Here is a 27,414-nt window from a genome sequence, read left to right as displayed (position 1 = left end):
CCGGAGCCTACGTGTCCCCAAGTCCTTCCCTGACACCCTCCCAGGCTGACCTCAGCACAGCCCCGTGAGACAGGGAGGTCACGCTGCTGTTGAGCCGTGCGTCGCTGGCCCGGCCCTCTCCTCGTGACACTGAACTGCCCCCCTCCCACCTCCCAGTGAGCTCCTGGCGGGGGGCAGACAAGCCATAGTGGTCACCTCCACGGTTGGGCCACCAGTAACAGCACCTGGCACCCTGCGGGTGCTCAGGTCAAGTCTGAGGAGCCGAGTGCACCACGGGCCTTGGTACACTTCCTTGCTCCCTACTGACAGAGAATCAGAGCCTCCGCAGAAGTTGGAATGGGGGTAGGCGTCCACGACGGGGCCTCTGTCCTGCACGGGAACAAACCGAAGCCTTCGAGTGTCTCTCTGCTGGGCTTTCCTCGTGAGCACACAGAGTCTGGATCCTGTCATCCCCCAAAAATCTGTGCTTGGCTCTCAGGGATCCCAGGCTCTTTTGCTGAGCCCCACCAAGCGTGTGTGAGCCAGAGGCAGCCACAGCTGCCAGGGAAAATCCATCCTGGGATGTCCCTGTGGGGATCCTGATGAGCTAGAAGGGTCCGCCCCAGCTTCACGCAGGCGGAGAAGGCCCGAGATGACCCAGGGCCCAGGGGCACAAGGTAGCAACTGGCTCCAGGGGCCCCAGAATTGGAACCCACTGGGTTTAAATGACCCCCATGGAGACACACACACACACACACACACACACACACACACACCCAAATGGCATACATAAAGCCGCTTAGGCTCAGTGCTAGGAACCCCTGCCCCAGCAACCCTCTCCTGGGTCTTTAGAGGCTGCTGGTCTTTTCCATAGAGAAGCAGCAGGGAGGGCATCAGAGTCGAGGACCTGGGCTTCCTCACTTCTGGGTCATGAGGCAGTGCAGCCTCTGAGGACATGGAGGCTTCAGGAAGATGGGCAGGAAAGGTTTCTAGGGTTATCTAGAGTCAAGCACAATGTTGTTTTCATGCTTCGGTGCACAAATGGGGCTTCCCAGCTCCCCCCCTCCCCTCAGAGGGCCACTTCACTGCATTCTTGCCCACGCACTAGGCCAGGTGGGGAGCGCAGCGCGGTGAAGGGGAGGCTGGATGGAGTTCCGGGGAAAGACAAGTCTGTCCGAATCTGAATGTCCAGGCACCTTTCTAGCTTCTAGGCAAAATGAGGGGAACTCAAAATGACCCACAGTAGTGCTCAAGCTCAGTATTTAGGACACAGCCTAGGTTTTGAAGAGTGGTGGGGGGGGGGGGCGGCTGGGGGAAAGGAGTAAGCACTTCGATGGTGGATTTAGGGGGGAGAAAAGAGAGGTCTCCTTTCTCCCCCCTCGACAGCTCCCCCAAATGGCTGGGGGCAGGAGAAGGAATGGGAAGACAAGCCTTCCCAGCAGGATCTTCCCTGAAATTAGGGCCCATGTAAGGGAAAGGCAGGGATCAGGAAGTGACGGGTCCCTCCTGCATTTCCCAATCCTGTCCTCACAGATCCCCACCCAGCGCTTGCTGGGAGGCGAAGCGCACTCTGCCAAGAGCCCGCCCCTGCCTCACAGACGCAGCCCAGCGAGAGCCACTCAGAAGTAGAAAAGAAGGCCACATTTATTCCCCTTCTCAAAGGCGCAGGCCTCTTATCTGGACCTGCAGGCCTGTGCTCACGGCGGACCGCGGCTGTGGCTCCCGGCGCCCGGCCAGGCCTCAGGGAGAGAGGAAGGTGAGGGTGCCCGAGGCCCGAGCACGAGCACCTGGCCCGGACCCCCCCTTCTCTCCTCCCAGGCTCTGCCAGACCCAGAGTAGAGGGAGAATCAGGCTCTGCCCTGCCTGGGGCGGAGAGCAGGAGCCCTCAGAAGTCACAGGAGAGGGCAGGGCTGCATGTTCACCATAAAACCCCTTAAGATGAGGGAAGACTGAAATGAGGCCTTTTGACCCAGCATCCTAGGGAAACCCCCAGCGGCCTCCCCTTCTGTTCCCTGAGAAGCGAAGCCCTACAGCCCAGAGGAGGTGGGCAGGCAGGCCGATGGGAGCCTCTTCTCTCTGCGGCCCTGCCAGAGGTGACCTGAGCCTGCACGAGGCGCCAAGGTCAGCCCAGGCAAGGGGTCCTGACAGAGCACCTGCCGCCCCAAGTCCTGCCATGCCGCTTTGGGCAGAGAGGCAGTGGAAGGTAATGCTGGTGACGTCTCCCAGCTGTCGGCCAGGAGGGAGGTAGGCTGATGAGAGGGTACCAGACAGCGTCCCCTGGTAGGCCCCACACTGCAGGCAGGAGAGCAGTGTTCGGATGATTCTAATGCTTCAGGATGGCGGGCGGCCCACAGCTCAGAGATCAGGAGTCAGGAGCCGACGGGGGCCAACTTAACCTGTAAGGAAAGGTGCAGATTAGCTTCTCCCATGCAGGGGAGAAGCCCAAGGGCCGTGTCAGGACCCAGCACACTCAGCTATAGGGAGCACCGAGCCATTCAAGTCTTCAGTTGTCCCCTCATCAAGTCTTTGACCCCTGACTACACATTAGAATCCCTGGGGGGAGGTTTATAAAATCCCGCACCCCTGTCAGCACCGGAGTCTCTGGAGACAAAGTCTGGGGCTGCACTCTTAAAAGTTCCCCTGGTGAATCTGGGGCAGCCAAAAGGTCAAGAGGAGGGAACAGGAATTCAGATGGCTTCTGCAGGCTCTTTGGCTACCACCCTGAATAAGGAAGTAAAAATTCACTAAAATAAAGTTTTGAGCTATCTGTAAATAGACTCTGTATCACAGCGAGAAAAATTTATGGCACTAAAATTAGAACTTCCTGCCCCTGAGGGCTTGTTTTAGAAAGAATCTCCTCCTTGAGGGTATTTAAGAAGCTGGGACCTGGAGGGGATGCCCCCTCAGCCCAGAGACACTCCCCAACTCTGGGGACAACCACAGGCTCTGCTCCCAACACCCCTGCCCGTCATCCCAATTCCAGGTTCCAGACTGGCCTGGCCTCCGAGGAACACTTAGCATTTAGTGAGCCCCTCCCTCTGTGCCCCCTCCCCTCCCCAGCACGTGGCCTATCTCATCCCAGTTCACCCTTAGCCCCCACCAGAAAGCTTGGGATCATTATTCCTAATTCACAGGGGAGGAAACTGAGGCCCAGAGCCAAGCAAAACCTCCCAGGGTCATGCAAACCCTATGGAAGTCTGCAGACTCCTTCCACTGTGCCACTACTGGTCCTCCCGTGGGAAGGTGACAGACACAGGGCAGTGGGGAAGCTGTGTGGGGGGGATATGGGCACACACACCCCAAGTGTGTATGTATGGAAAGAGGCCACGGAGCTTCAGGGCGAGGACCATCCCTGACGCTGAGATCATGTCCTTCCTTCTCTTTGGGGTTAGAAAACATGCTTTATAAAACACGACGACTAGATGGCAGGATTTTCCCTTTCAAATCTGCTTCCTTATACGAGAAGTCGGTCCCTCTGTTATTTCCCAGCTCACTTTTGTGAATTTTACTGGTGCCAAAAAATCCCAAAGTCTGAGTGCTGAGACACGCTCCCTGCACCCTCTCCAGGACCCCTCATTCCCCCGAGGAGGGGAGTCTAACCAGGGCGTGATGCAGAGTCAGGGAGGCTGGGCCTGCAGCCGGGCTGCCCTGGGAGCCTGGGTGTGAGGCCGGAGCCCAGCAAGGCCGGAGAAACCCAGGCCTCGGACAGTCACGCCAAGCTCGGTGCTGCCGTTTCCCGGCATGTGACACGGAGATGAAGAGCAGCAGTCCGCGGACGGGGGCCAAGCGGGCAGGAGTGGGTCTGGGGGAGGCGTGGGGCAGAGTCCGCATTCACAGGGAGCAGGACGTGGCCATAGTTCCATGGGCCCCCAAGCGCCCCCTCGGACTGCGCTGAGGCTCACATCCTCACAAGGATGGCGACCGGCCTGCGGACAAGGCCAGAGCTCTGAAAGGACGGTCATCAGCCCCTCCTGCACACAGTGGGAGCTTCTCACCCTTCAATGACGCGATTGTTGTCCTGAAGGTCAAAGGCCAGCAGCTTCATCTCCTCACAGAGCTCCTGCATCCTGTGCGGGCCAGAGGCAAGAGAGGCATCTGTCGCTGAGGCCGATGTCGTCCCGCCAGCCCCCTTCCCCGAGAAGCCCGCCACCCCGACTCTTTATTCCTGAGGGCCTGAGGTAGAACCCCTCGGGCTCTGACATCTGCACCCTACACCCCTCTCCCACCCCACCACCCCACATGCCCCTCTCTCCAGCACTTACTGGAGAACCAGGTCTGTCAGTGCAGGGCTGGGATAGGGGGCTGTCAGGGGTGGGGAGACCTGAGCCTCCTTTGTTCTGTCCTGAAGGAGCTGGTGAGAGACCCGGTCAAGGATCTGAAGGGAAGCCACACGTTAGTCAGGTGGGATGGGCCACAGATGTGTTTCTTTGTGTTTTTATGCAAGAGAGGTCTGAGTAAGGATAAGAAAAACGTAACAAAATGGCGCCCAGCCTGCATCCCTGGAGAACCCAGAATGCCGGAGCCTTTCCCACAGGCCCTTCCTTCCCACGCAAGCACAGCTGACACAGCCACCCTCACTTGTCTGTGCTTGGATGTAATGGTCCAGACAGCCACGTTCTCCTCTGGAGCTTGATGGCCCAGCACGAGCCAGGAGCGAGGGGGAGGGGCAGGGCAGCCTGCCAGCCTCTTGAGGAATGGGGCTGCTGCGGGGGCTACGGGCCAGGGACCTGAGCTACGGGCCAGGGACCTGAGCAGCCTTCTCAGAGCTCCCTGTATTAGTCTCTTCCCAGAGACCAGACCAGAAGACAGAGGAGGGGTCACTCTGCCTCTCTCTGGAGTAGCCTGGAACCTCCCCGGCTACACGAGGCATGAGGACAATGTCCCAGCATTCTGGAAGCTCTGTCCTTGCAGTGACCCACAGTCTGAGGTCACCAGAAAGTGCACATTTGCTTGTCAGAAACCTCCTTAGCCACAGTGTGCTTGAACTTGGCCAAGGGCAGGCCTGCCCAGAGGCAGGAAACAGCCCCATGTCCCCAGGGTGCCAGACCAGCCTGGCTCCTTTCCGAGGCGCCCATGCCCCTGACCATCGCGCACCTGGCTGAGACTCTCCTGGGCCCCCTGGGCTTCCGTGTTATAGGCAGCCACGGAGCAGCCGACCATGCGCAAATGGTTCCTGGTCTCGTGCACCTCCCTGGAGAGAGCAGATAAAAAGTCCGAGCTGGGTTTGCTGGCTCTTCCCGTGGCCCCTCCAGCTGTCAAGGTCACCAAACAGACATGGGGGACAGCAGGAGCTGAGGGATTCTGAGAATGCGCTTCCCTCACTGTCTCTGTCGCCCTAGGTATGCCCTCAACCCTTCCCTGTCCCACTGGGGTAAGACCGATGACACTTGTGACCGAGGCTGCCGATGGTCCCATCAGAACGACAGGGAGCAAAACCACACGTGGCTGGGGCGCAGCACCCATGCTGCTGAGGGGGAGCTCAGGGCCAGGGTCAGCTCCTGAGAGGCAGAGGACAGCCCAGCCAGCGCACATGCTCTGGGAACTGCCCCACTGCCAGAGCAGAGCAAGGTCAGGATCCTCTAGGAATTCTCTTTTTCTCTGAGTGGAGGGAGGGGGCAGGAACATTGTCTCCACTGCACAACAAGGAAACCAATCCAAGCACAGACAAGCGGGTGGTCGATTCTCATTCCGACCTGTACAGTAGAATGACCTGGAGGTGCTTTTAAAATGCTGATATGCAAGCCTGACTTCAAACCAATTAAATCAGAATTTGGGGCGGGTTAGGGGTGGAGAAGCCATATTCTAATGTGAGGGGGCTGGGTGAGCGCCTGGGTCGCAGCCCCATAATGAGCCCACGGGTCCTACAGGCCTGAGAACCTGCCTTCTTTTCTCGGGAGGGGCCGACGTTCCCACAGACAGAGGAAGCGGGGAGGGGCTCAGGTGAGAAGGAAAAACCCAAATCCCCTCCAGGGGACAGTATGAGTGGATTCTATTTAACCCTGCCTCCTGGCCTCATTCAGGGGGGATCCTGTGTTCTCCCCCGAGAAGGGGTTTCCCAGCACACCCACCTGGGAATGTGGAAAGAACTCAGATTTTAGAGACAGAACCAGTACTAGTCGTGGGTCTGCTACTTACTGGCTGTGTAGCACTGAGAATGAGACCCGTGTTCTGAGCCTCAGTTTCCTCATCTGTGATGGGGGCTGATAGTGTCTACTGCATGGGGTCCACATTGTGGGATTAAAGAAGCTAATGTACAGAAATCACCCCCGTGCACAAAACCACCCTTTTTTTTTTCCTTTGTTCCTTTATGACCACCTCCCCTCAATCAGGGCTCTGCAAACCCCAGGGTTCTCTGAAGCCTGAAGGGCCAGGCCAGGAAGGGCCTCCAGGTCCGTGACCCCAGGAGGGAGGGCCCGACTGTTACCTCATCCACCTGCCGTGCGTGACCAGGGACGTCTGATACTTCTGCACACACGTCTCCTGGAACAGCTGCAGGAGGAGCCTTTTGGCTAAACGACTAAAATTCACCCTGAAAAGACAGGGACACTGAGACACGGAGAGAAGCAGCTGGACTCGCCCGCACTCATGCATAGCGTCCCTGTGTCTCCAGCAAGGAGACCTCCTCCAAGGGCTGGCATCCCCAGCGGGGCTATGTCTCCACACAAGGAGGGACTGAGGCTCATACACGTGAACTGGGGAGGTCAGTGCACTGGGACACAGAACCCAGGGACAGAGAGACATAGAAGGACCAGGGGATCTCAGGAAACAGACACATTCAAGGCGAGTCCTCACACAGAAGGCGAGATGGTTTCAGAGACTGAGAGGGGGAAAGAGAGTGCGTGAGGGTCAGGGGTGGGCGTGGAACTGGGGGAGTGAGTCTCCAAACAACCATTTAAATCAGGGAGGGCCTCCGGGAAGATGAGTGTCTAGGGAACAGAGGGGCAGAGAGGAGCACAGGGAAGGTCAGGAGTAGGAAGCAGGAAGCGGTAAATCAGGGAAGACAGTTAGGGAAAGAAATACTACACACGATCGTGTTCATGCTGGAAATAAATCCAGGGACATCAAGCCCGCTTAGTAGAAAGCTCTGTCTGAGCCAGCTACCCAGTCTCCCTCCCCTGGCCCCAGATAACCTGCCCCAGACACAGTGACCTGCTTTGCTTCTGCCCAGCTACGGCCTGGGAGCAGGACCCTTTGTCAAGCAGAGGCTGGCTCGGCCCCGGGAACCCCCACCCTACTGCTCACCCACCTGCCACGGGCTACTCACTTATCCAGCTTGTGAATCTGCTCCTCGTTGTAGCCAAGCCCTGGAGGAAACAAGGAGGAATGATGTCGCCAGTCCAGTCGGTCAACAAAACAGAATGCCACAAGGCTTGGGGACGACTGCAAGGATGCAGAGAGCTCAGCCTGGCCCTGGGGAGCTCACAGCCTCGTGGAGCCAGGAAGGTGGAGAGATGAGTACTTGGGGAACACTTCAGGAGGAAAGTGGTGGATGAGGGGGCCTGGAAGGATACGTGGTCAGCCCCAGCCGCTCATCCAACACCCCTCCCAGAGGTGGTTGCCTGCAGCCTGCGGGTCCCATTCCCGACCATTCAAGGTGTGGGCAAAGCCAGCTGGGGGCTCTGGAGCCAGAAGCTGGATAAGCCAGGCCACCACCTTGCACCTCTCCTTCTCCCTCCGCCTCCCCTTCGCGGACCAGCCACTTGTGCATGAAGTCCTAGTTCTGTCCGTTGGCCACTGCGGGAGGATGCTCACCAGCTAGGGAGATGCTGCCCCCTGCTGGGGTTGCAGGGAATGGCCTCCCAGCTAGAGGTTTCCCAGTTCCCTAACAGCGGAACCTCCTCCCTGGGCATTTCATCTGGGGTCCTGCTCTCAGCCAGCTGAGCACTGAGCTGAGTCCCCGCTGCAAGTCCCAGACTGGCTTCCGAGTGGCAGGAAGCTGCAGACTCGGGATTTCGCAGCACAGAATCGGCTTCCTCAGGGCAGGTGCAAGGGGAGAGAGAAAACCAGGAAGCCTTCGACAGAGAGGCGTTTTTCAGGATTCCAGAGGTTAGCTGTCAAGGGTTATTCTCCCTTTCACGTTTAATCTTCATGAAGGACTCTTGCAACCAAAAGGAACAAAACTGTGAGCCATAAGGGGTTAAACACCCCCAAGACCAGGACAGCTTGGGCTACTGCACCTCCCGGGGTCTCGGTTTCCTTATCTATAAACAGGGGAGGGGGGTGCCGTCCAGAGTTCCTACAGGCATGAAATAAAGGAGGATCCCAAAGAGCCCAGAGGATGGTGTCGGATGCACGGGAGGGGCTCAGAAGTGGGGGAGGCTCGGAGGGCAGAGTCCGAGGGAGGGAGGCAGAAAAGCCCCTGAAGTTCTCCGAAAATCACAGCCAAACAGGCCAGTGGCGCATCAGAAATGGGAAAGTCTCTGTCCATCCGTCCCCCTCGCCCCGCCCCACCCCACTCCTGGGCTGCTTTCCCCTTCCCCTCCCTGGCCAGACCCCAGAGGCAGCAGTGAGGCTCCCGGGAACAGATGATCATCTAGAGAGATCCGTAGGTCCAAGCCAGTGGCCACCAGACGCACGTGGCTACTGAGCACCTTGCCGGTGACTAGCGCGCCTGAGGAAAATAATTTTTATCTTAATTTCATTAATTCAACTAACTAAAACTTTAAAGCTGGAGCGGTGGAAAATATTGTTTTACCAATGAACACAACCTTACTGCTTTGGTAAGAATGACAGTTCCGTCTGCTAAAAGATTAGCTTCCGGAGAAAGATGTGTTGTGAGTGTCAAATATAGATAGGATTAAAAGGACTTAGCAAACTCACACACACACACACAAAAAGAATGTAAACCATCTCCTTAATATAATTTTTAAAAATTGATTATAGGTGGAAATGACAATTTGGATATATTGGGTTAAGTAAAACGTCTTATGAAAATTAATTTCACCTGTTGGTTTCTACTTTTAAAATTTTCGCTACTGGAGAACTCAAAGTTTGGTGCATTGCTGGCATCCAGTTTCTAGGAAACAGTGCTCTTAGATAATCCTAGAGCTGGAGGAGAATTTGGCCCTCGAGCCCAAAGCCTGCAGTCCACATGTCAGGAGAAGCTTGGAGGCACGGCCGGGGAAGAAGAGGGTTGGGTCCTTGTCTGTGAGCTCCTCAACCCCAAGAGTCAGCTGGGGTCTCCCAGGACCAAGCCCCAGCCCCAGCCTGCCCCTGGGTTCCAGCCTATCATGCCCCATGATGGCGGTCACCGTGGACAAGCAGCCGCCTGTTCCTAAGCCTGGAAATGAGCTGCCTGTGCCCCCGGAGGTCCCCTGTGAGGACAAGCAGAGAGTGCCGGGGAAGGAGCAGGCCAGTGAGTACAGGATATGTCTTCAGACCCTCCCTCATTTGGAAATCCTGGCTATTTCGATGAGCCAAAGACACGATGGCTCAGGAAACATTCCTCAAACTGTAAAGTGCTCCGCAGAGGTGAGGGCTCTCTTCCAAGGGCCACCTCTCCTAGCACAGCCAGGCTCCGGCCATCTGAGCCCCCCATGCATGCCGTCCACGCCTCTCACAGGGCAACAGTCATAGGCCTCCTGTCCCTCACTGTCCGCAGGCAGCTTAGAAGCGGGGACCCTGCCCTAGGCCAGCGGCACCCCAGCAGCCGCAGGGATGGCATGGAACAGCCGGAGAAGCAGAGGGCAGGAAGGAGGAAGGGAGGGAAGCAGGAACAGTTTGCTCTCCCCACGGCTCACCTGGCCTCATTCTGGATTTCTTGAACTGTTTGTAGATGAGGTTCATCTTGTCCAAACAAAACTGAATCTGCTGGACGCTGTGGGCAGGAGATGGGGACCAGGCAAGGGGAGAATCAAATAGCACAGAGTAAAAGGGAAGGGGGGGGATGACGAGGCTGGGCGGGAAGAAGGTCGGTGGCCGAGGGAGCAGAGGAGCTGTCCGCCTGCAGAAGGAGCCTCATCGCCACAGTCTGGGGGGCCAGTCTGGGAGTGGGGGTGACTCTCCTGTCCCTAAGCTTGTCTGAGGTGCCGTGGGGCCAGCCAGCCACCTCTGAGTCACATGTTTATTCTTTCTTTCTGTCTCTCTCTCTCTCTCTTTCACACACTCGAGGTATTTCATTAAAGACCAGACAGACAGAAAGCCAAGCAGGAGAGGCCACAGGAGGATGGCCTTTGCTACACTGGAAGGTTTGAGAACAGGATCCAGGCAGGAGTCTGGACCCTGCGAGTCCGGCAGGGCCCGCTGAGGACAGCGGGGCGGCAGAAGCCTTTCTCCTGGTGGCCTGGGCAGAGCGGAAGTCGGGGCCTCATGGTCTATCCCACACCCGGCGCATGGAAGGTGCTTAAGTCATGAACCGACAACCCCTGTTTAAAACACAGGTGAGGGGCGCCTGGGGGGCTCAGTCGGTTCAGCGTCTGCCTTTGACTCAGGTCGTGATCCCAGGGTGCTGAGATCGAGCCCTGAGTCGGGCTCCCTGGTCAGTGGAGAGCCTTCTTCTCCCTCTCCTGCTCCCCCTACTTGTGCTCATTCTCTCTCTCTCTGTTAAATAAATATATAAAATCTTTAAAAAAAAAAATAAAATGAAATAAAACACGGATGAGTCCACAGTCCTCAGTCCACAGTCCTGCCTGGAGGCAGACGGATGTGCGAGATGACCTCTCAAGGACCTTCACCTGCTGGGGTTTAAGGTCAGTAGTGTTTCTTCCTTTCCCTTTTTGGGCTGGATACAGACAGTTGAGATGTTGAATGTGTGTGTCTCTGGGGGATGGGGGTGTTCTTCCCCACCCTTGGGCCTGTTTAGCTCCACTTCCCTCCTGAAGCTCTTCCCAGTGACCCCATCTCAGCTACTCCTGGAGCTGAACTCTGGACTGGACCCAAGCTGGATCCAAGCACCCGTCCTTTGGAGAACTTGGGGTGGATAAGACCTCAAATCCAGTCTTTATCCAAAAGACTCAGGCCAGATACATCCCAAATTCAGAATTGTCTTCTGATGCTAGAAAGGCAATCCAGCAGACATAGATTATGTTGTAGGACAGCCTGAGTGGGGTCTGGGGTCTGGGGTCCAATACCTTCAGCCTTTAAGGAAAAGTAAGAGTATCCACTCTAAGAGGGAAACACAGACTAAAAGACGACTCGCAGCAAAAGACTGAGGTCAGGGTTTGCAGCCAAAACAAACAAACAAAACCCCACAGTTTTCGGAGCTCTTTGATTTCGGATCTGGGGGACCGGGTTAGGGAATCCCCGTCAGCACTGAGCAGAGTGGGTACCAAGAATGGGCTGTGTGGTCAGGGCAGGGCCCGTACCCCAGGCTGTGAGGGGGCGGGCAGGCATTCTTATATATGTTGAATGAGGCTCTCAAAGCTGTAAATCCCTGGTGCAGGCCAAGAACATAGGCCTTGGAGGTGGGCAAACGTGACGTCAAGTCCCACCACTGTCATGTGTCATGGACCGTCTGTGTCCCAGGGCACATTAAACTCCCAGAGTGAGCTTCCCCAGCCACAAAAGGGGCGTATAGCAGCAGTGGCATTCTAGGGATTAAATAAGATGATAGAAGTAGGAGGGCCAATCCAGGGAATGAGCAGAGCAAGGGTTCAGAAGAGGAAGGGAACAAAATTATTCTTTTGTTTAGAACTATTGCACCTGCTAGGATTTCTAATTCTCTCTCTAAACGCCCAGAAGGGGACAGGACCCCAGATGCTTTTCTCCATCTGGCCAGTCTCAGGGGAGGGTCTTGCTCATTCTTGGATCCCACACCACTACCTATTACCCCAGCACCCTGGCCAAGATAAGGGAGAAAGCAGACTGATGCCTAAAACGGCTACTGGACCTTCCAAGCTGTGCGTCCCTGTGCCCACCCCACCAAGAAGGAAAATCCCACAGACCTTCTGTCCGCATGTACCTGATCCCGGTTCTTCAGCAGCTCAGACCTTAGGTTGCTCAGGCTTGTCTGGGACTCTGTGATACTGTGGGAACATCTGGAGAGGGCCTCTGCCAACTGGAGGACAGAAAAAAAAGGCAGACCGCCCCGGGGGTCCTCAGCTTGGTGTTCTGACAGCAGCCCCGCTGGACCACGGCCCCCCAGCTCTGCTCTTACAGCCCCCCCACGCCCGCCTCACTCACAGCCCGCAGCCTGGACCTCAGCTCCGTGACCTTCTTCAGCTCCTGCATCTCAGTCATCCCGGCCACACTGCTGAACCTCAGGGAAGGACAGAGAAAGGACACGGCTGGGAGGTTGGGAGGCAGAACCCCGTGACCACGGGACGGGAATACATCTTTGGGACAGCCTTGCTGCCTTTGGGGGTATCTGGGGAGAACTGCGGTTGGATCGGAGAAACCAACCTCAAAGTTGTACCTTTGTTGAGCACCGCAGAGACTAAAGATGAGGGTAGATAGAAACAACGTGAAGCTACGAACATCGATGAGTCCGTACAGCGAGGCGGACCCCTTACTAGGAATATTTATAACTAAAGGAAAAGACCCAAGTGCCTTCCCAGTCGAAACTATCCATCAGGATAAGCAATAGCTTCCTAATGAGGGAAAAGATGTATTTCCTAGAATATTACCAATAATGCTCTGGGACCCGGATTGTTAGCATCCCATGGCCCCAGCAAAGTGAAGTGACTCGCTTGGGCACGATGCCAAATCCCTGGTGACTAATGCAGGCCTGGACAGGGAAAATGTGACCACACGATCGAGGAATCAGCTGTCCCCACCCAGTGGCGGGAGGGAAAGAAGTGTACTTGGTGTCATCTGCGATATATTTATCCAAAAAACATTCCCCTTGAATCCGTCTAGCCTTCAGAACTTTCAGTTTATAAGAAATGCTGGGAAGGAAGAAAAAAAAAAAAAAAACCCAGAGGATGTAGAGGAATCCCTAGAGTCCAGAAAGTGGGACAACGGGCATTGTCTCCCCCAAAACGCCAGAATCAGGAGGGGGTTCGGGGAGAGGCAGTCTGTCAAGATTAAAAAAGACTTAAGGAACGAAACAACTAGATGCAAAGTGTGATCTTGCGTTGGAGCCTGGTTTGGATAAAACCAGTGAAAAAAGGAAAGGAGGGAGCTAGCTAGAGAACTTTGTGTATGGCTGATTTTAGAGGAGATGACAAGGTATGGACATGAGGCGGGAGGGCTCATGAGCTGAGAACAGCAGGTTAGAAGAGCACAAGTAGCATCAGATCTCATGTCTGTCAATATATATACTTAAAGACACGTCGCCGAAAACTACCTAGAAGAACGTCGATTACTACCGTGTCATGAGCTAGCTCTGGATGGCAAGGACATGGTATTTTTTATTTCGTTTTTGCCTATCTGTCTGTATTTTCCAGCTTTCTACAATTAGCATATACTATTTCTATCACAGTCATGATCGGGGAAAGAATCCTCTGTGCTTGGGCTTGGGAGTAGTGTGAAGGTGAGAGGAGGGGGGAGAATCAGGACTGCAGGGGAAGCTCCGTGAAGGCAGGAGTTCTCCATTATATCCTCAGTAGCTCGTGAAGGGTTCAGCACGCGGTACTTCCTCCATACATGGTTGTTGAATGAATTAGTGAACGTACAAATGGATTTTAGCACATGCAATGCTTGGCTGGCAGAAGTGGCTGAAGCGGACGAGTCCAGCTGGGCAGGGAGGCCGGGGACATGGGTCTGAGTGCCAGTCCTAGCTGCTCCCCTCGCCCGTCTTGCGGGATCTGGGGTCAGTCACTTCAGCTCTGCCAGACTCAGACCTTTGTGTACATAACAGAGATGAATCTCCGTATTTGTGGGCATCAAAGAGGACCTCAGAGCTAAGGCGCTTGGCTAGAGAGTATGGACACACACTTGGCGGTGGTGGGGGAGGCATGGGGGTTCCTGAGCCAGTTCCGGCTGCCTATACACTGCCTCCTGCTGCGAGGACCAGGGAGCTTCAGAACAGAGGCAAAGACACTCTGCCAAGGGAGCCTAGCTTGGGGAGCCTGAAGCAGGAGGAGGACGCTATGGGAGAGGTGAGTCACCAGGCTGGGCAATGGCAGCCACTTTATGCCTAGTGTTCATTAAATTATCTCAGATTCCAGAATCAACGTGTCTGAGGATGTTCAAAAAAGGAAGAAATTGCAAAGTGTCGGAGGCAGGAAGCCTCAGAGATCATCCAGTTCTCTCATTTTGAAAACGAGGAAATAGTGGCTCAGGTCAGAAGAGAGAACAGTGGCCTGAGGTCCCAAGTGAAGAGCTTGGACTGGGCCTCTGTGTCTCGGCTCTGTGTTCCTCTTTGGCAGGAGGGAGGCTGAACTATGCTTCGAAGCAGGCCCTCCTCTGAGCCCAAGCTCTCTAGATATACTATCCCTCCAGGGGGGCCTGGGATCCAGAAAGGGAAAAACAGTGGCCAGCAGACCCAGGACTCCAGTCCCAGGGCTGGCCTGTCCCTTCTCCAGTGTCTTCAGTCCAGGGCAAATGGGCAGACAAATATCCCAAATGCTTTCTCGACACACACCTTTCCTGTTCAAGAACCTACAGTAGAACTTAGAACTCCGCTGGTCCTCTTGTTGGGTTCAATCTACCAACTTGACTGGCCAGGACCTCCATGCGTTCTCTCCTCCCCTTTCCATCCTCTGTCCCACTCCACCTTCACTCTGGGATATTTTCCATTTTAACTGTGGCTTCAACAGACCTCACCAGAACCCCTCCCACAATCTCCCCAGTCATGGTCTCCTTTTCTGTCTCTGCACAGGACCTCCCAACTCGAGGTCTTCTCTTTCACTGTGGCCTTAAAAGCCTCACCTCTTCCAGGAAGACCTCCATGATTGCCTCTTCTTATCTCTAGTCTTCCTTTTCCCAACCATTTTATTATCTTTCGTGCCTGGAAGGGCTATCTCCTCCAGGGGAATGTGGATGTTCTCCCACATCTATCCCGGGACCCCCTTTCTGTGCCCCGGACAAAGCTCCTCGTGACAAGCCAAGCTGTGCCCCTGCAGCCCTTCATTTCTGTCACCATTCAAAGGGGGCTCAGCCAGGCCAGGGACTCTGCCCCTGTCATCTGGAGACTCTCCTCTGCCTCTTCCCACATCTCTGTCACCCCATCTGTCCCCTCCTCTTAGTGGCTGCTGCGCTGCTGGGAAACTCCCAGAACCTTCCTAGGGAGAAGGTCAGGTTATGTGAAGGGGAGGGACATCAAGCACTTTCAGCACAGTCTCTGCCCTTCTGCCACCCCTCGTCTCCTCCCAGTGGGGAAGGTTCCAGCCGCCATCAGCTTCCCTGAGCTGCAGAGCTTCCTCCTCTCCCCTGTACCACAGCTGCTGCCTTCCAAGATTTGGGGGGTGGGGGGCTGTGCCCACGGCTCAGAAGTGCCATGGCCAATTGCTTCTCATCTCCAGACCCTCCAGCTTGGTTCCCTTCTCCCTAGTCTTTCCCTCTGCCTGGCCTGTCACACCTGATCAGTTTAAGTCAGACGAGTGGCGGGCATGGAGCCCCGAGGCAGGGCCAGGAAAGGTGAGGAAGGTGAGGACAGTGTGAGCGACAGAAGGAAGAGCGTGGAGGAAGGGTCGGCCTGGATCCCCATCCTGTCAGGCCCGGGGGGCTGGGTGAGGCGAAGGGGGCTTTCCCTAGAGCGCTGCTCTGGGCCTTCCTACCTGCTGGGACAGTGTCCCTGTGGCCCCGTTCCCCCTGCGGTGACTGGGTGGTGGAGGGGGGAGGGAGGTACAGTCACCAGGCCGGGGGCGGGGATGAGGGACAGGTAGGGCTGTCTTGTATTCTTGAAGGGCAGGGCGGGTGGGAGCTCTGGGTAGGGGGAGGCGAGGGCCATTGTTGGAAATATTGGGGGTGAGGAACAGGCAGATGGAGAAGGGCTAAGGGTCTGACTGAGCCAGCCTCGCACTGGCCGCAGCCCCCCTGCCCCAGGCAAGACACCCACCTCTCAGTGCCCAGACTGCTGCTGAGGAAGAGGAGCGCCATCCGCGTGACCTCCAGCGTCCGCCTGCACGTAGCCTGGAGTGTCTCCCTGCAAAGGGGGGACTGAGTCGGAGTTCCCTTCTGCCAGGGGGCCAGGGCACCGTGCCCGAGGGAACAGCCGCGGGGCTGCGCGGGAGAGGTCCACCCCGCCTGCCCTGCCCGTCCAGCCCATCCAGCCCTTGGGGGTACTCACACACACCAGTGCAGCCCCCGAAGCATGAGCTCCTGCCCGGCCAGCAGGGTCCGCGCCAGCCACAGGGCCTGGTAGCCAGCGCCCAGGACGCTCTGGGACACACAGGGGGCGGGGTTAGGAGTCCCGCTCCCCGAGACCCCTCCCTGCACCCCCTTGGGCCCCCTCTCACCTTGGCGGTGGTGTAATCTGCCTGCAGGTCCACTTTGGGGAAGAACTTGGGGATGTCCTGAGCAGCTGCAGACAAAGACCCTGTCTGAGAGGGCTGCCTGTGTGACCTGGAGGAACCCTAAGTTCACCTTTCCTTATTCCTTACTCACACCCCTCTCTCCCAGTCTACCACCCCCAGCTTCCCACCTGGCGCAGAGCGGCCCCCTAAGCCTACAGAAATGCACGCGCTGTGCTTTACAACTGCAGTCCCTCACTGCCCCCTTGTGTCCTCTTTGGAGAACTACATACAGCCTCAGGCCCAAAGTCCCCGAAACAGCCAGAAAACGGGCTAAAACCACCCTCATACCCAGGAATTTCAAGGTTAATCCCCCTTCCCAACATTGGAGACCCTGAGAAGGAGGGAGAAGAAATGATACTTTTTCTAGAACTTGGAAGATAAAACTCTGGACCCCTGGAAAACTTCCCTTCTCTCTGGTCTCCTGAGGCTTTCCCCACCCATCACAGAGATTGTGGAAATCCTCTTAATTCCAGATCTCCCCGTTTTGACTGGAGTTTCTTCCCCAGCTCGGTGGACACTGCGAAACCTGAGTCACGTGGCATCGCAGAGGTGTGGGAGGATCAGAGACCAGATCTGCTTCTGCACCCCAGGAGCCCCAAGATATACCCACAAAAGATACTAATCAATATCCTGGATCATAAGCCCCTGCCCCTTATAGAACGTGGGAAGGAGAAAAGATCCCGCCTGTGGGCCCCACTCACGGTCCTTGAAGGCCAGCCCCATGGGGGTCTCACTGGCTGTGCTTAACAGGGTCAGGGGGCTGCTTGCGGTCGTGTGGGCAATGTGTTGTGCTGACAGGTCGGGCTCGAGGACCCAGAAGTGACCCTCGAAGAGGAACTTCTGGTGTTGGGGGGCCACCCTGGTCTGCTCATACACGGCCTCCAGAAAGATGGCTATCCTAGACACACAAAGGGGTTCCGGGGATGGGGGAGAAAGAGACAGGACGGGAAGTGTCAGCAAGATATAGGGTCCAGGTGACCCAAACCCCATCTCAGTCTTCATCCACGGAGAGGACTCCGCTTTGCCAAGGGAGGGACTGGGTTTTGCCTGTTTTATCAAGGGTGAAGAGACAAAGGTTAGAGCTCGGGCCTTAACGGGGTGGATGAGGACAGAGTAGGAACCGAATGCAGGAACCCCAGTACCCGGTCTCTGCCTTCACAGCCCTTCCGGCAACACTCCCACTAAAATTCACCTAGAATTTTAGAGAAAGAGGGTCCTCTGAGCAATATATTTGGGGAACACGTCGCCAACACACACGCACACACACCCCCCTCAGAAGCCTAATGCGTGTTGCATTGGCGGCGGTGGGGGGGCGGTGGGGGTAGGGGGGGCTTCTTCCTGCTGGAGTCCAGCAGCAGGAAGAATGGTTTAACTTTAAATTTGTGCAACTGGTATTTTCCAAACTAAGGTCGGACCCGGATGCTTTTCTCTCTAAAGAGCCCACAGAGCACTGCCTAGGACGCACCCTTCTGCCTGGGTAGGGAAGGCTCTCGCGCATGGGCCCCCGGCTCCCGCGCACTCACGTGTTGTGGGCGTGGATGTAGACGTGGTGCAGGACGGCCTGGGACAGGGAGAACACGTGCACCACGACTCGCTGCAGGATGTCGCTGGTCTCCGCGAAGAACTGGTCGAAGCCCCAGCACTTGGCCTGCTCCACCTCCAAGATGTTGGCCAGGATGGGCACCAGCTGGCTCTGCAGCCCCCTGGACCCCAGGACGCAGAGATGGTCAGGCACCAGGGCCCAGACTCATCCTCTCTGAGTGGGTCGGGGGCGTCACATGACAATGTCTTGAAGAGCTTGGACCCAGGCGGTGGGTCAGGGCCGGATGGGGAGGGAGAGCTGGATGAACTCGTTCCAGCATCCGGATGAGAAGACTGAGGCCTGACTGGGAACGTGGGCTACCTGAGCCGCCCGGGCACACGGGGGCCTCTGAGGTAGGGCCCGACTCTGGGCGGGGGACAAGGAAGCCAGCCCAGACTCGGGTCTGTGTCTACTCACAAGGACAGTCGGCAGGTGACGGGGAGGGTGTAGCTCCACTCCAGGGGCCCGTTCTCCTGCTTCTGAGTGCCCGCGATGGCCCCGGCTGGCTTCTCCGTGGTAATCCGGTACCTGGGCAGAGGTGGGACCTGGTCAGCGGGACCCCTGGCCCATCGCATCTCAAGGGATAGCAAACTCAGCACGGAGGGCTCTCAGAGCCCTGGTTCACACCAGCCAGCCCCTCCCCATTAGCCTGGAAATGTCAAGCTTTCTGCTCCTTTCCACGGCCCACTTCCTCCGCCCCTTCCCGCACCTCCCCCAGTCTGGCCTGCCCCTGCACCTTTGCTGTCACTGTGCCCCACTCCACTAACCCTCCCCTCTCTGCAAAGTCCAGCCTTCCCTGCCAGCCTCTGCCTTGTCTGTCTCCTTCCCCTTCCCCTAACCTAATCTAGGTTCCACACAGCCGGACTCCTGAGCTGAGAGTGAGGGTTTCGACCGTGCCACAATCCACCTTCCACCTTCCCTGCTTTGGGCCGTGCCCTTGGTGGGAGCAGCCACCGTCCCCAACTACCTCTGGACCAGACCGCAGGAAACCCGGGAAGCCTTTGCAGCTGGGATCAGGAGGCTGGGTCCTCCTCCCGTTCCCCACCCCTGTCCCTGGCAGGCTCTGCCATGTTGGGCAGGTCTCTTTTAGAGCCTCAACCAACGTGGGCGGGCCACACGCGCACGAAGGGAGCGCTAACAGGGCGCCCTGAGCTAAGATAAAGGACTGCTCTCCCACCAGTCAGGGCAGGCCTCAGCTTCTTGTGGGACTGGTTGATGATGGAGATGGCCCCGAGGAGGACGACAGAGGGAGCGGAGGAAGCAGACACACAGCAGGGACCTGTGGGGAAGGCCCAGGGTCTGACCCGTCTCCTGCCTTGCCCAGGGCCCACTGTATGCATACATCATCTCCTTGTTGCGCCGTGGCCCCCCGAAGGGGATGAAGGGCAGGCTGCCGGTGGCCGCATGGTACAGGGTGACCCCAATACTCCAGAGATCCACAGTCACCCCGAATGTCTTCTGCTGGGGCTTGCGAAGCACGGCCCGCTCATACATGTCGGGGTGCTGCGGGAGAGAGAACCAGTGAGCTGCCACGGAGGGGGCGGGTGGGCACGGGGCCGAGCCCCACCCAGCAGACCTCCTTCCGCCACCTTCCAGGGAAAACAGAACGATCAGAACCAGCTCCTTCGTCACCTCAAAAACTGGTGTGGACTTAGCCCACCGAGCGCGTGTCTATCTGGCCAGCCTCTACCCTGGGGAAAGTAGTGACCAGGGGTGCTCCCTGCCTGGTGGGGATCGTAGCAGAGAATGAACCGCACAAGGGAGGTCCAGGCAGGGGGCCAGGCAGGGACATGGCAGCGGGGAGGCCCAGGCAGGCTGCAGCGTCACCCTTTCCATCTTGGAGAACAGACTACAATCTTCTGGTTGGGGGGCAGAGGGGATGTATGCCCTGACACACGCAGGGGGATTGAACAGAGTCCCTTGGCTGGCTGGCAGGGGGGTTGGGGGGGATGGGGGTGGCGCTCCGGGACAGTCACTAGTAGAGGGGCAACTAGCTGTCAGGGCGGGCCCCCAGCTTGGGCAGTCAGTCCCCAACCTCCCCCTCACCAGGTACTCCTCAGTGCCATAGACAGAGACGAACTTCTCATCATCATCCAGCTCCCGGGCGGCCCCGAAGTCCGTCAGCTTGTAGATGCTCTGCCCCTCCTCCCCTAGGAGGCGCAGGATGTTTCCAGGCTTGATGTCTCGGTGGACAATGCCATTCTCCCGCAGGTGGTTCATGCCGGCCACTGCAGAGAGCGGACTGCTAGTTCTCTGGCCAGGGACAGCTTCATGCCTGGGGCTTACTTTGGGCGGAAGGCTGTCCTTGGATCCAGAGAGAGTGTTCACACGGGCTGACAGGTCACAGGACATGCAGGAGAAGAGAGATGGGCACAGGACAAAGGAGGGGGTTCCCAAAGACATGGTGTGGAGGTTCCACCGGGATTCTCTAAGACATCAAGAGGGTCCACGCCTCTGCCTTCCCAAGGACGGCACCTCCCTCCTGTCTGATTTATTTTTAAAAAGTGTAATAAAATATGGAGTGCCTGGGTGGGTCAGTCAGTTAAGCATCCACCTTTGGCACAGATCATGATCCCAGGGTCCTAGGATCGAGTCCCGCATCGGGTTCCTTGCTCAGCCGGGAGCCTGCTTCTCCCTCAGCCTGCTGCTGCCCCCCCACTTACGCTCTCTCTCTCTCAAAAAAACAAAATCTAAAATTTAAAAATTTAAAAACTTGTAATCAAATAGACCTCACACAAAATCTACTATCTTAAGTGTGCCATTCAGTGGCTTAAGCACGTTCCCAGTGTGGTGTGACGGTCACCACCATCTACCTCCAGAGCTCTGTTGGTGCCCACAGAGGATCTCTACCTCGTAAGCAGTCACGCTCACACCTCCGTCTCCCCAGCCCCCGGCACGCACTGCTCTTCTTCCTGACTCTGCATGTGACTGGGCGAGGCCCCACATGTACGTGGAATCAGAGAGAACCTGTGACTTCACGGAGTGCAGAGCCTTCCCGGTTCACCCGCAGGTAGCCTGGGTCAGAGCTTCTTCGTTCTTTTTGAAGGATGAAGAGTATTGCATTCTACGTATATATTCTATTTGTTCCTTCCGTCTGCCCGTGACATTGGGTTATTTTCATCTCGGGGTTATTGTGAATAACACTGCCCCGAACCTGGTGTATGACCTGCTTAAAAAAAAAAACTTTCTTGGGGCACCTGGGTGGCTCAGTGGGTTGAGGCCTCTGCCTTCGGCTCAGGTCATGATCCCAGGGTCCTGGGATCGAGCCCCACATCAGGCTTTCTGCTCAGGGGAGCCTGCTTCCTCCTCTCTCTCTGCCTGCCTGACTACTTGTGCTCTCTGTCTATCAAATAAATAAATAAATAATCTTTAAAATAAATAAATAAATAAATATCTTTCTTTAAGCCAGGGTTTTAAACAGCTGATTAGCAGGAATCAGACGCTTGGATTCCGTCCGTTCTCTTGTCTCTGTCCCATGTCCATGAAGGCAGAGCCTCTGAGGGACAGAATGTCTTCAGAGTTTGGGTGATTGTTTCAGAAATGTCGGCCCCTCCGGGACTTTGCCTCCCACTGAGGGCAGGGTGTGTGGTGGGTCCGTCAGGGAAGGGGGCGTCCTGGTGGGGGCCAGGGAGGGGCTCACCCACGCAGCGCAGCACCACCAGAAACTCCTCCTCGGGCAGCCCGAAGGCGTTCTCGGGGCTCTCGAGCACGCTGAGCAGGCTCCCGCTAGAGCAGTACTCCATCACCAGCACCTTCTGCCGGCTGCCCCCCTGCGCGTGGGACAGAGAGAGGGAGGCTTGGCTGGAAAGCACATCTCCTGCCCTTCCGTCACGATGGCTTTGTCCAGAGGGGGTGACTCAGCCTAGAGCCAGCAGCCCCATTCTCGAGGTCCCAGCTTCCGGCCTGGCCTTCCTTCCTTACGGTGACCACACGCACCTGAGCCCAAGGTCACTTTCTCCAGGCAGCCCTCTTGGATCAGGCCCTCCTTCAGATCTTTACTTCCCCAGGTACTACCCCCCACCCCCTGGCATTCTGTCCTCCGGGTTGCTGCTCTGGCTGACCCGCTGACTGCCGTTATTATGTGACCCGCTTCTTCCAGCCTGTGAGGGTCAAGGACAAGACCACCTCCCTCCGACCAAGCACTGGACCCACCGTCTCCTCCACCGCAAAGAGCTTGACGATGTTCTGGTGGTTCAGCTTCCGCAGGACCTCGAACTCCCTCACCTGTACCTCGCGGGGTCGCAGGTAGCTGGCTGTGTTGAAGACCTTCACGGCAACCAGCTCCCCAGATTTCTGCCATGGGGGAGAACGTCAGTTGCCCCTCCTGCCCCAGGGAGCACACCTCCTCCCCCAGGCCTCCATGGAACGTCTCCCACCTGCCCAACACCAGACATGAGCGAAGATGGCTGGGTTGGGGCTGGGGGCTGCCCCCTCAGCTCCTCCCTGCACTCAGAGGGAACAGGGGCTGGTCCAGCCCTGGGAGGGACCGAGGACATGGGGCACCAGATGGTGCAGGTGCAGGGATGGCTTGGTGTTCCTGTTTTCTACTGGCACCAACCACGTAAGTGCCTATCGCCCCCTAGGGCTGCAGCGAAGCCAGGAAGGGAACCTGTTCTGGCCCTGGCTCTGGAGACAAGACTGTGCACCAGGTCTCACAGGACAGAGCTGCGACGAAGGCTAGGAAAATCCAAACGAGTCCCACTGCCCAGCTCTGCTATTCGTAGATCTGCTCATCCCAGGTTGATGGCTTTGTGTCTTCCTCTCTCTCTCTCTCTCCAGCCCCAAACTGTGCCTGACAGACGCAGCATCCCAAGGAGCCCTTCACAGTTCCCCATACCTCTTCCCAAAGCCTGAGCATCTCCCTCACTCCAGAGTGAGCCTCCGCCTCACCACACACCACCCTTGCTGCCCACCAGGGGCTGAGAGGGCCAAGAACTTTCCGGGTCTGAGGGGCCTGGGCAGGGCTGTGTCCTACCTTGTTTCGGGCCTTGTACACGCTGGCAGTGGCCCCCTGCCCCAGCAGGTCGTCCGTGTGCCAGAGGTAATTGACGGTGCTCTGCATCTGGCTGGCCGGCCGCCCTGGGCCTAGAAAAACAACACACTGGGGTCTAGGATTCCATTCCTGACCTGGGGTGGACACAGGTGGCCTGACAGGGAGCTGCGTCCAAGACCATCCCACAGATGGTTCCAGTGTGGCCATTCCCAAGGTGAGGGGATGGAGGAAGTGAGAAGCGCAGAAAAGCTAAGAAAGTTCTCCAACAAGAAATGCAGCCACTGGGGCCCTCAGCCCACAGCCCGTACCTGTCCCGCCACAGGGCACTCTACCTGTCCTCACTCCCAGTCTTCTCCAACCCCTTCCCCAGAGGTCACTCTGCCAAGACAGACCTTTTTCTCTGTTACCTCTCCCAAGCACAGAGAATTCTGGGTTTTTGGCATCCAGGCCTGGGATTGTCCCAGGAAGCAGAAATAGCGCTTGAAGGAAGGGCCCCAGGTCAGGCAGCGTCAACCACACCACCACAAATCTCCAGGATTGCAACACGAGCCTGGAGCCCTTCCCCACCCACTCGCCTGGGCCCACCACTTCCTGCTGCTGTGAGCGAACAGCTGCACGGGTGGCCAGTGTGGCCAGGTCAGCGCTGCTCTGGAAAGGATCGCACACGGTGTCGCAGGGAGTGTGCGTGTGTGTACGTGTGTGTACGTGTGTGTGAGAGAGTGTGCGTGTGAGTGTGTGCGAGATAGTGTGCCTGTGTCTGAATGTGTGTGTGCATGAGTGTATGTGTGAGTATGTGAGAGAGTGTGAACATGTGCGTGTGCCCGCGAGTGCCTGTGGAGGGCGTGGGGGGGTGGGTGGGACACCATCAAATCCAAGGGCCCAGGAACCCTGGGGGAGAGTCTGAAACCTCTACAACTCCACTCTCCATCTTTGCCCTCATCCTCTTCTCCCCAAAGGCCAGTCCCGATAAAGCAACTGGCTCCGGAGAGTGTAGCCCCGGAAAGTAAACTCAAATCCTCTCTGAAAAATAGGGTCAGGGCTGGTCTTAATGGGATGACTGGGAGAAGGAGCTTGAGAAGGGTGGCCGCCTCTCAAATACGCTCCAGTAACGTTGGACTAGGCTCTAACATCTGTCTGCTGGGTTCTCAACGCATGGTCACCACACCTGGAACCCTACAGTTCCCTAGCTTTCTTTGAGCCTTCTTTCTCTAATCTTTTTTAAAATGCAGATCTTGAGAATGTCAATTCCTTGAGCCAGCAGCCACTTGAAGAGACTCCGAGGCTAAGTCCTAGTTTCAGAAAATGTATTCGTGTTTGCATTCTCCAGAAGCAGCTGAGATACAGAGAGACTCCCTGAAGATAATATAACAACTCGGTTTGAATGAGTTGATCAGATAAGTCCCCCACCCCCTCATCCCAGAGGCTGAGGAAGAATCAGGATGCCAGCAGGCCTGGAGATGTGAAGCCTGGCAGGGAGACCTGAAATCAAGGCCAGGGAAGAGGTCCAGTCTGGGGAGCCCACGGACAGCATATTCCATCCCCTTCATAATCCTTCCCAGTGCTGGTCTTCTCCCCACCCCCACCCCCCCATCCCTTCCACCTCCCCTCCACCCCCGGGCCTGGTGTTGGGGGCAGGGCGCAGTGGCAGACCCGGGAATGCACAGGGTTGTGCAAAATGCCCAGCCCTGGAAGGACCGCAGGTCCTGGGTGCTGCTCCTGCTCCTCCCAGCGCCGTGCCTAGGAGCTGGAGGGGGGCACGTTGAGTGGGTGCCCCGTGCAGGGAAGGCTGCTCTCCTTGGGGGCGGCTGGCTGAAGAAGGGTGGGCATTGGGACCAGGGCACCCGCGGCCCCACCCACCACCGCCACTCCTCCTCCCCCCTCCCGGGGACTCTCCCTCGGCCAAGCGCACTTACCCCGCGCTCCGAGCAGCCGCGGATCAGGCAGAGACTCTCCCGGGCGAGTGTCTGTTATGCTTTCCGTCTGTGGCAAGTCCAGGAGCTGAGCTGCACCGGAAAGAGGAGGGCGGAGAGGCACCCCTCGGTGCTGTTTGATGGTGCTGTGCGCTTCTCAGGCTCGGTCGGAGGCCACCGGCCCCAGCCCTTTAACCCTTTCCTGTCTGTCACCCTCCCCCAGCGCTGGGGGGTTTCCATCTCCCCAGCGGCTCCGGGAGACTTTCCTCCCCACTCCCCGGGCCTGGCGCCGGGGACAAAGACCCCAGGTGGGGTGAGGGCAGTCCTCCGTGCCCCCGGAGCCGGGCAGGAGGAAAGGACGGAGGCAGCAGCTGGACGTGACGCCGAGCGCTGAAAAAGCGTGGTGGGCGGGTGGCCGCTCTCCTCCCTGCCACAGCCCTCCCCGCCTCTCTCCGTCGCAGCCCTCTGCAGGGGTGACGACCGCAGGCGGCGCGCGGGGCACTGCCGGGGCCCCCAGAAGCGGCAGGGGGAGGCGCCGCGGGGCCGGGAGAGCTCCGGCTCGGCGCCCGCAGCCCGGCACTCCGCGGAGAGCGGCCCCGCCGCCGCCCCTCGCGGGCCGCCCCGACCCAGCCCCCGCTGCCCGCTGCGCACACTCACCCCATCTCCGCTGGGGCACTGGCAGGCTGGTGGGAGCGCGTGGCACCCGCCAAGCTTTCAGAGCTCGCAGTCATCCACGGGCCGGGCGCACAGCATCCTAGAGGCCACGGCCCCAGGGACCCCGAGGCTGGGCGGGCCGGCGGGGCCGTGCCACCGCAGGAGCTGGGGGGGCTGCAGCAGAGGGTTTCCTCCCCGGCTCCCCGCGGGCAGGCACTGCTGGGCTCCGAGCCGGCTCCGCGCTCGCACACTTCCTGATTGTGTTCGTTCTCTCTCTTAAAGGGACAGAGGCCTCGGGGCGGCAGCCGCCACCCGACAGGAAGGCGAAAGGATGCTCTGAGTTCCTAAGTGGAGGTGACGGGACCAGAGTCCGAGCCACAGAGAGGCCGGGACCCGAGCCTGGGCGGCGGCGGCAGCGGCGTGCCCTTTGGGCATCTGCCGTCCCTGGGAGCAGGGAAGTCCAGGACTGGGCCCACAGTCAACCTAGCAGGTTGGGCAAGTTAACCAAGTGGAGAGCCTCCTGGGAAGGCGGAGTTCCCACGCCCAGAGCCCCAGCGAGGTCCCGGACCTAGGCCTAGCCACTCCAGAAGTTGCGTCTGACTCTTCCCAGGGAGCCTGAAGAGGCCCAGGAGTAAACCCTGGAACCCAAACTGTGCCCTCCTGGTGACCTTGAGCAGAGCCCACATCCCTTCCCAGTGTTTCTCATCCAAGGTTAGTGACCTTTCTTACTGGTGCGGTGGATGACTTGGAACACTAAGTATGGAAAGGCTAGGGAGACAGGAAAGAAAGCGTTTTGCAGACTTGGAAGGCACGGAGGCCCACACTCCTTTAGACATTTGCCCGTGATCTTCAGAGACTGCTGGGGCTGGAACCCAGGTGTGCCGACTTCCCAGTCAGGACTCCACGCCCCACACCCGATGTCCCAGGAGAATGGAGAGGCTGGCCCTGTTCAGGTCAACCCTGAGATGGCGGTTGGATAAGAAATGGTTAAAACCAGGAAATTCCGTGTTTCTAGAGAATGTTGCAGGGACTTTCCCATGGCAACACCTGGTGGTTTCCTCTGGCGGCCCCACCCCTAGCACAGTGACACCAGAACAGGAGCCAGCAGAGGACTGCCTCGGTGCTCGACTGATGTCTACCTGCTGATAACGGAGCCCGAGGCATTGCTCCTGGCAGGTGGTGGGGTTCCAGGTGCCAGGCCTAGCCTCTCACAGCAGGGCCAGCAAAAGCTGTCCCTGACCCTCAGGCTCCCCACCCAGGACTCCCAGCTTCCCACCCACTCAGCGGTGGGAGAAGGGCACTTCCTTGGCACCCTCTGCTGAGCTGGGCCCAACCAAAGAGCCCACCCAGGGCACCTGCCCTCTGACCCTGTGATTCTGTCAGACTTGGGGACTGACCATCAAGAGCAGAGCCCCCTGCTGGCCCACAAGGGACATGGACCTTTGATGAGAAACTGACCTTTGTTGTCGTCTGCCAGAGGTTAGCAACAGAACACAGACTCTCCCTAAAAGTCTCATTTTTCCCTGATGAACTTGCTCAGTCTTCACCAGCACGTGCTTTTCTCTCTCCAGCAAGCCCAGCCGGTCTTTCCCAGGATCTGACACCCTCAAACACAAGGAACCTGTGTCTAGCAGCTGCTGGGAAGTGGGCAGGCATTGTGTGCTGAGGACACGAGGGTTAAGACCCAGGCTTCCCCCTAGAGCTAGGGTTCAGCCCCCGTGGTGAACGCTGGGGGAAGCATACTGCAGCTGGTGGTGACCTGAACCTGAAACAAGGCAGGAGAGCAGACGCGGGGTGGTCTCCAGGAGGGCTTGCCAGGAGAAAGCACGCTCAACCAGGCTTCGGAGGTGAGGGAGTGAGGCAGAGAATTTGGAGTCCGCGGCGCGCCGTTCCCGGGGAACAGGTGCAGAGGGCCAGAGGTATGAGGAGAGGACCCCACCAGGGATCAGGCTAGAGAAG

At 57.7% G+C, this 27,414-nt stretch overlaps 1 protein-coding gene across 7 annotated transcripts; it reads right to left on the bottom strand.

The window, feature by feature from the left end:
- Window positions 1–1,605: 1,605 nt before the first annotated feature.
- Window positions 1,606–25,925, bottom strand: IKBKE (inhibitor of nuclear factor kappa B kinase subunit epsilon). Of its 7 annotated transcripts, none has more exons than XM_059145516.1 (22): window positions 25,459–25,918; window positions 24,805–24,894; window positions 22,874–22,983; window positions 22,051–22,191; window positions 21,539–21,668; window positions 19,945–20,126; window positions 19,241–19,401; window positions 18,316–18,426; window positions 17,840–18,019; window positions 17,018–17,214; window positions 16,260–16,324; window positions 16,097–16,182; window positions 15,860–15,946; window positions 12,100–12,169; window positions 11,862–11,974; window positions 9,720–9,796; window positions 7,244–7,283; window positions 6,404–6,508; window positions 5,074–5,170; window positions 4,242–4,354; window positions 3,975–4,046; window positions 1,606–2,375 (listed from the first exon to the last, which is right to left on the bottom strand). In XM_059145516.1, the coding sequence occupies exons 3-22, from the start codon at window positions 22,958–22,960 to the stop codon at window positions 2,342–2,344; spliced, it is 2,148 nt and encodes a 715-aa protein (XP_059001499.1). In that variant the 5' UTR covers window positions 22,961–22,983; window positions 24,805–24,894; window positions 25,459–25,918; the 3' UTR covers window positions 1,606–2,341. The 7 variants fall into 7 exon arrangements, 6 of the variants coding, with proteins under 6 accessions (XP_059001499.1, XP_059001498.1, XP_059001496.1 ...); XM_059145515.1 differs by having other exon boundaries at window positions 12,100–12,175; window positions 25,459–25,917; XM_059145513.1 differs by having other exon boundaries at window positions 12,100–12,175; window positions 16,091–16,182; window positions 25,459–25,915.
- Between the last annotated feature and the right edge of the window lie 1,489 nt (window positions 25,926–27,414).

The sequence above is a fragment of the Mustela lutreola genome, chromosome 14 (genome assembly GCF_030435805.1).
Source record: "Mustela lutreola isolate mMusLut2 chromosome 14, mMusLut2.pri, whole genome shotgun sequence".
Lineage (NCBI taxonomy): Eukaryota > Metazoa > Chordata > Mammalia > Carnivora > Mustelidae > Mustela > Mustela lutreola.
This window is presented reverse-complemented; position numbering and strand designations above follow the sequence as displayed.

Coding starts and splice junctions, on each gene's coding strand:
- IKBKE (XM_059145513.1), bottom strand. CDS start 22,960: ATGCAGAGCACCGTCAATTACCTCTGGCACACGGACGACCTGCTGGGG. Junction 18,427..19,240: donor CGGCGCAACAAGGAGATGAT/GTATGCATACAG, acceptor ACCTCTGCCCAG/GTACCGGATTACCACGGAGA. Junction 18,020..18,315: donor GTCACCTGCCGACTGTCCTT/GTGAGTAGACAC, acceptor CCTGGGGTCCAG/GGGGCTGCAGAGCCAGCTGG.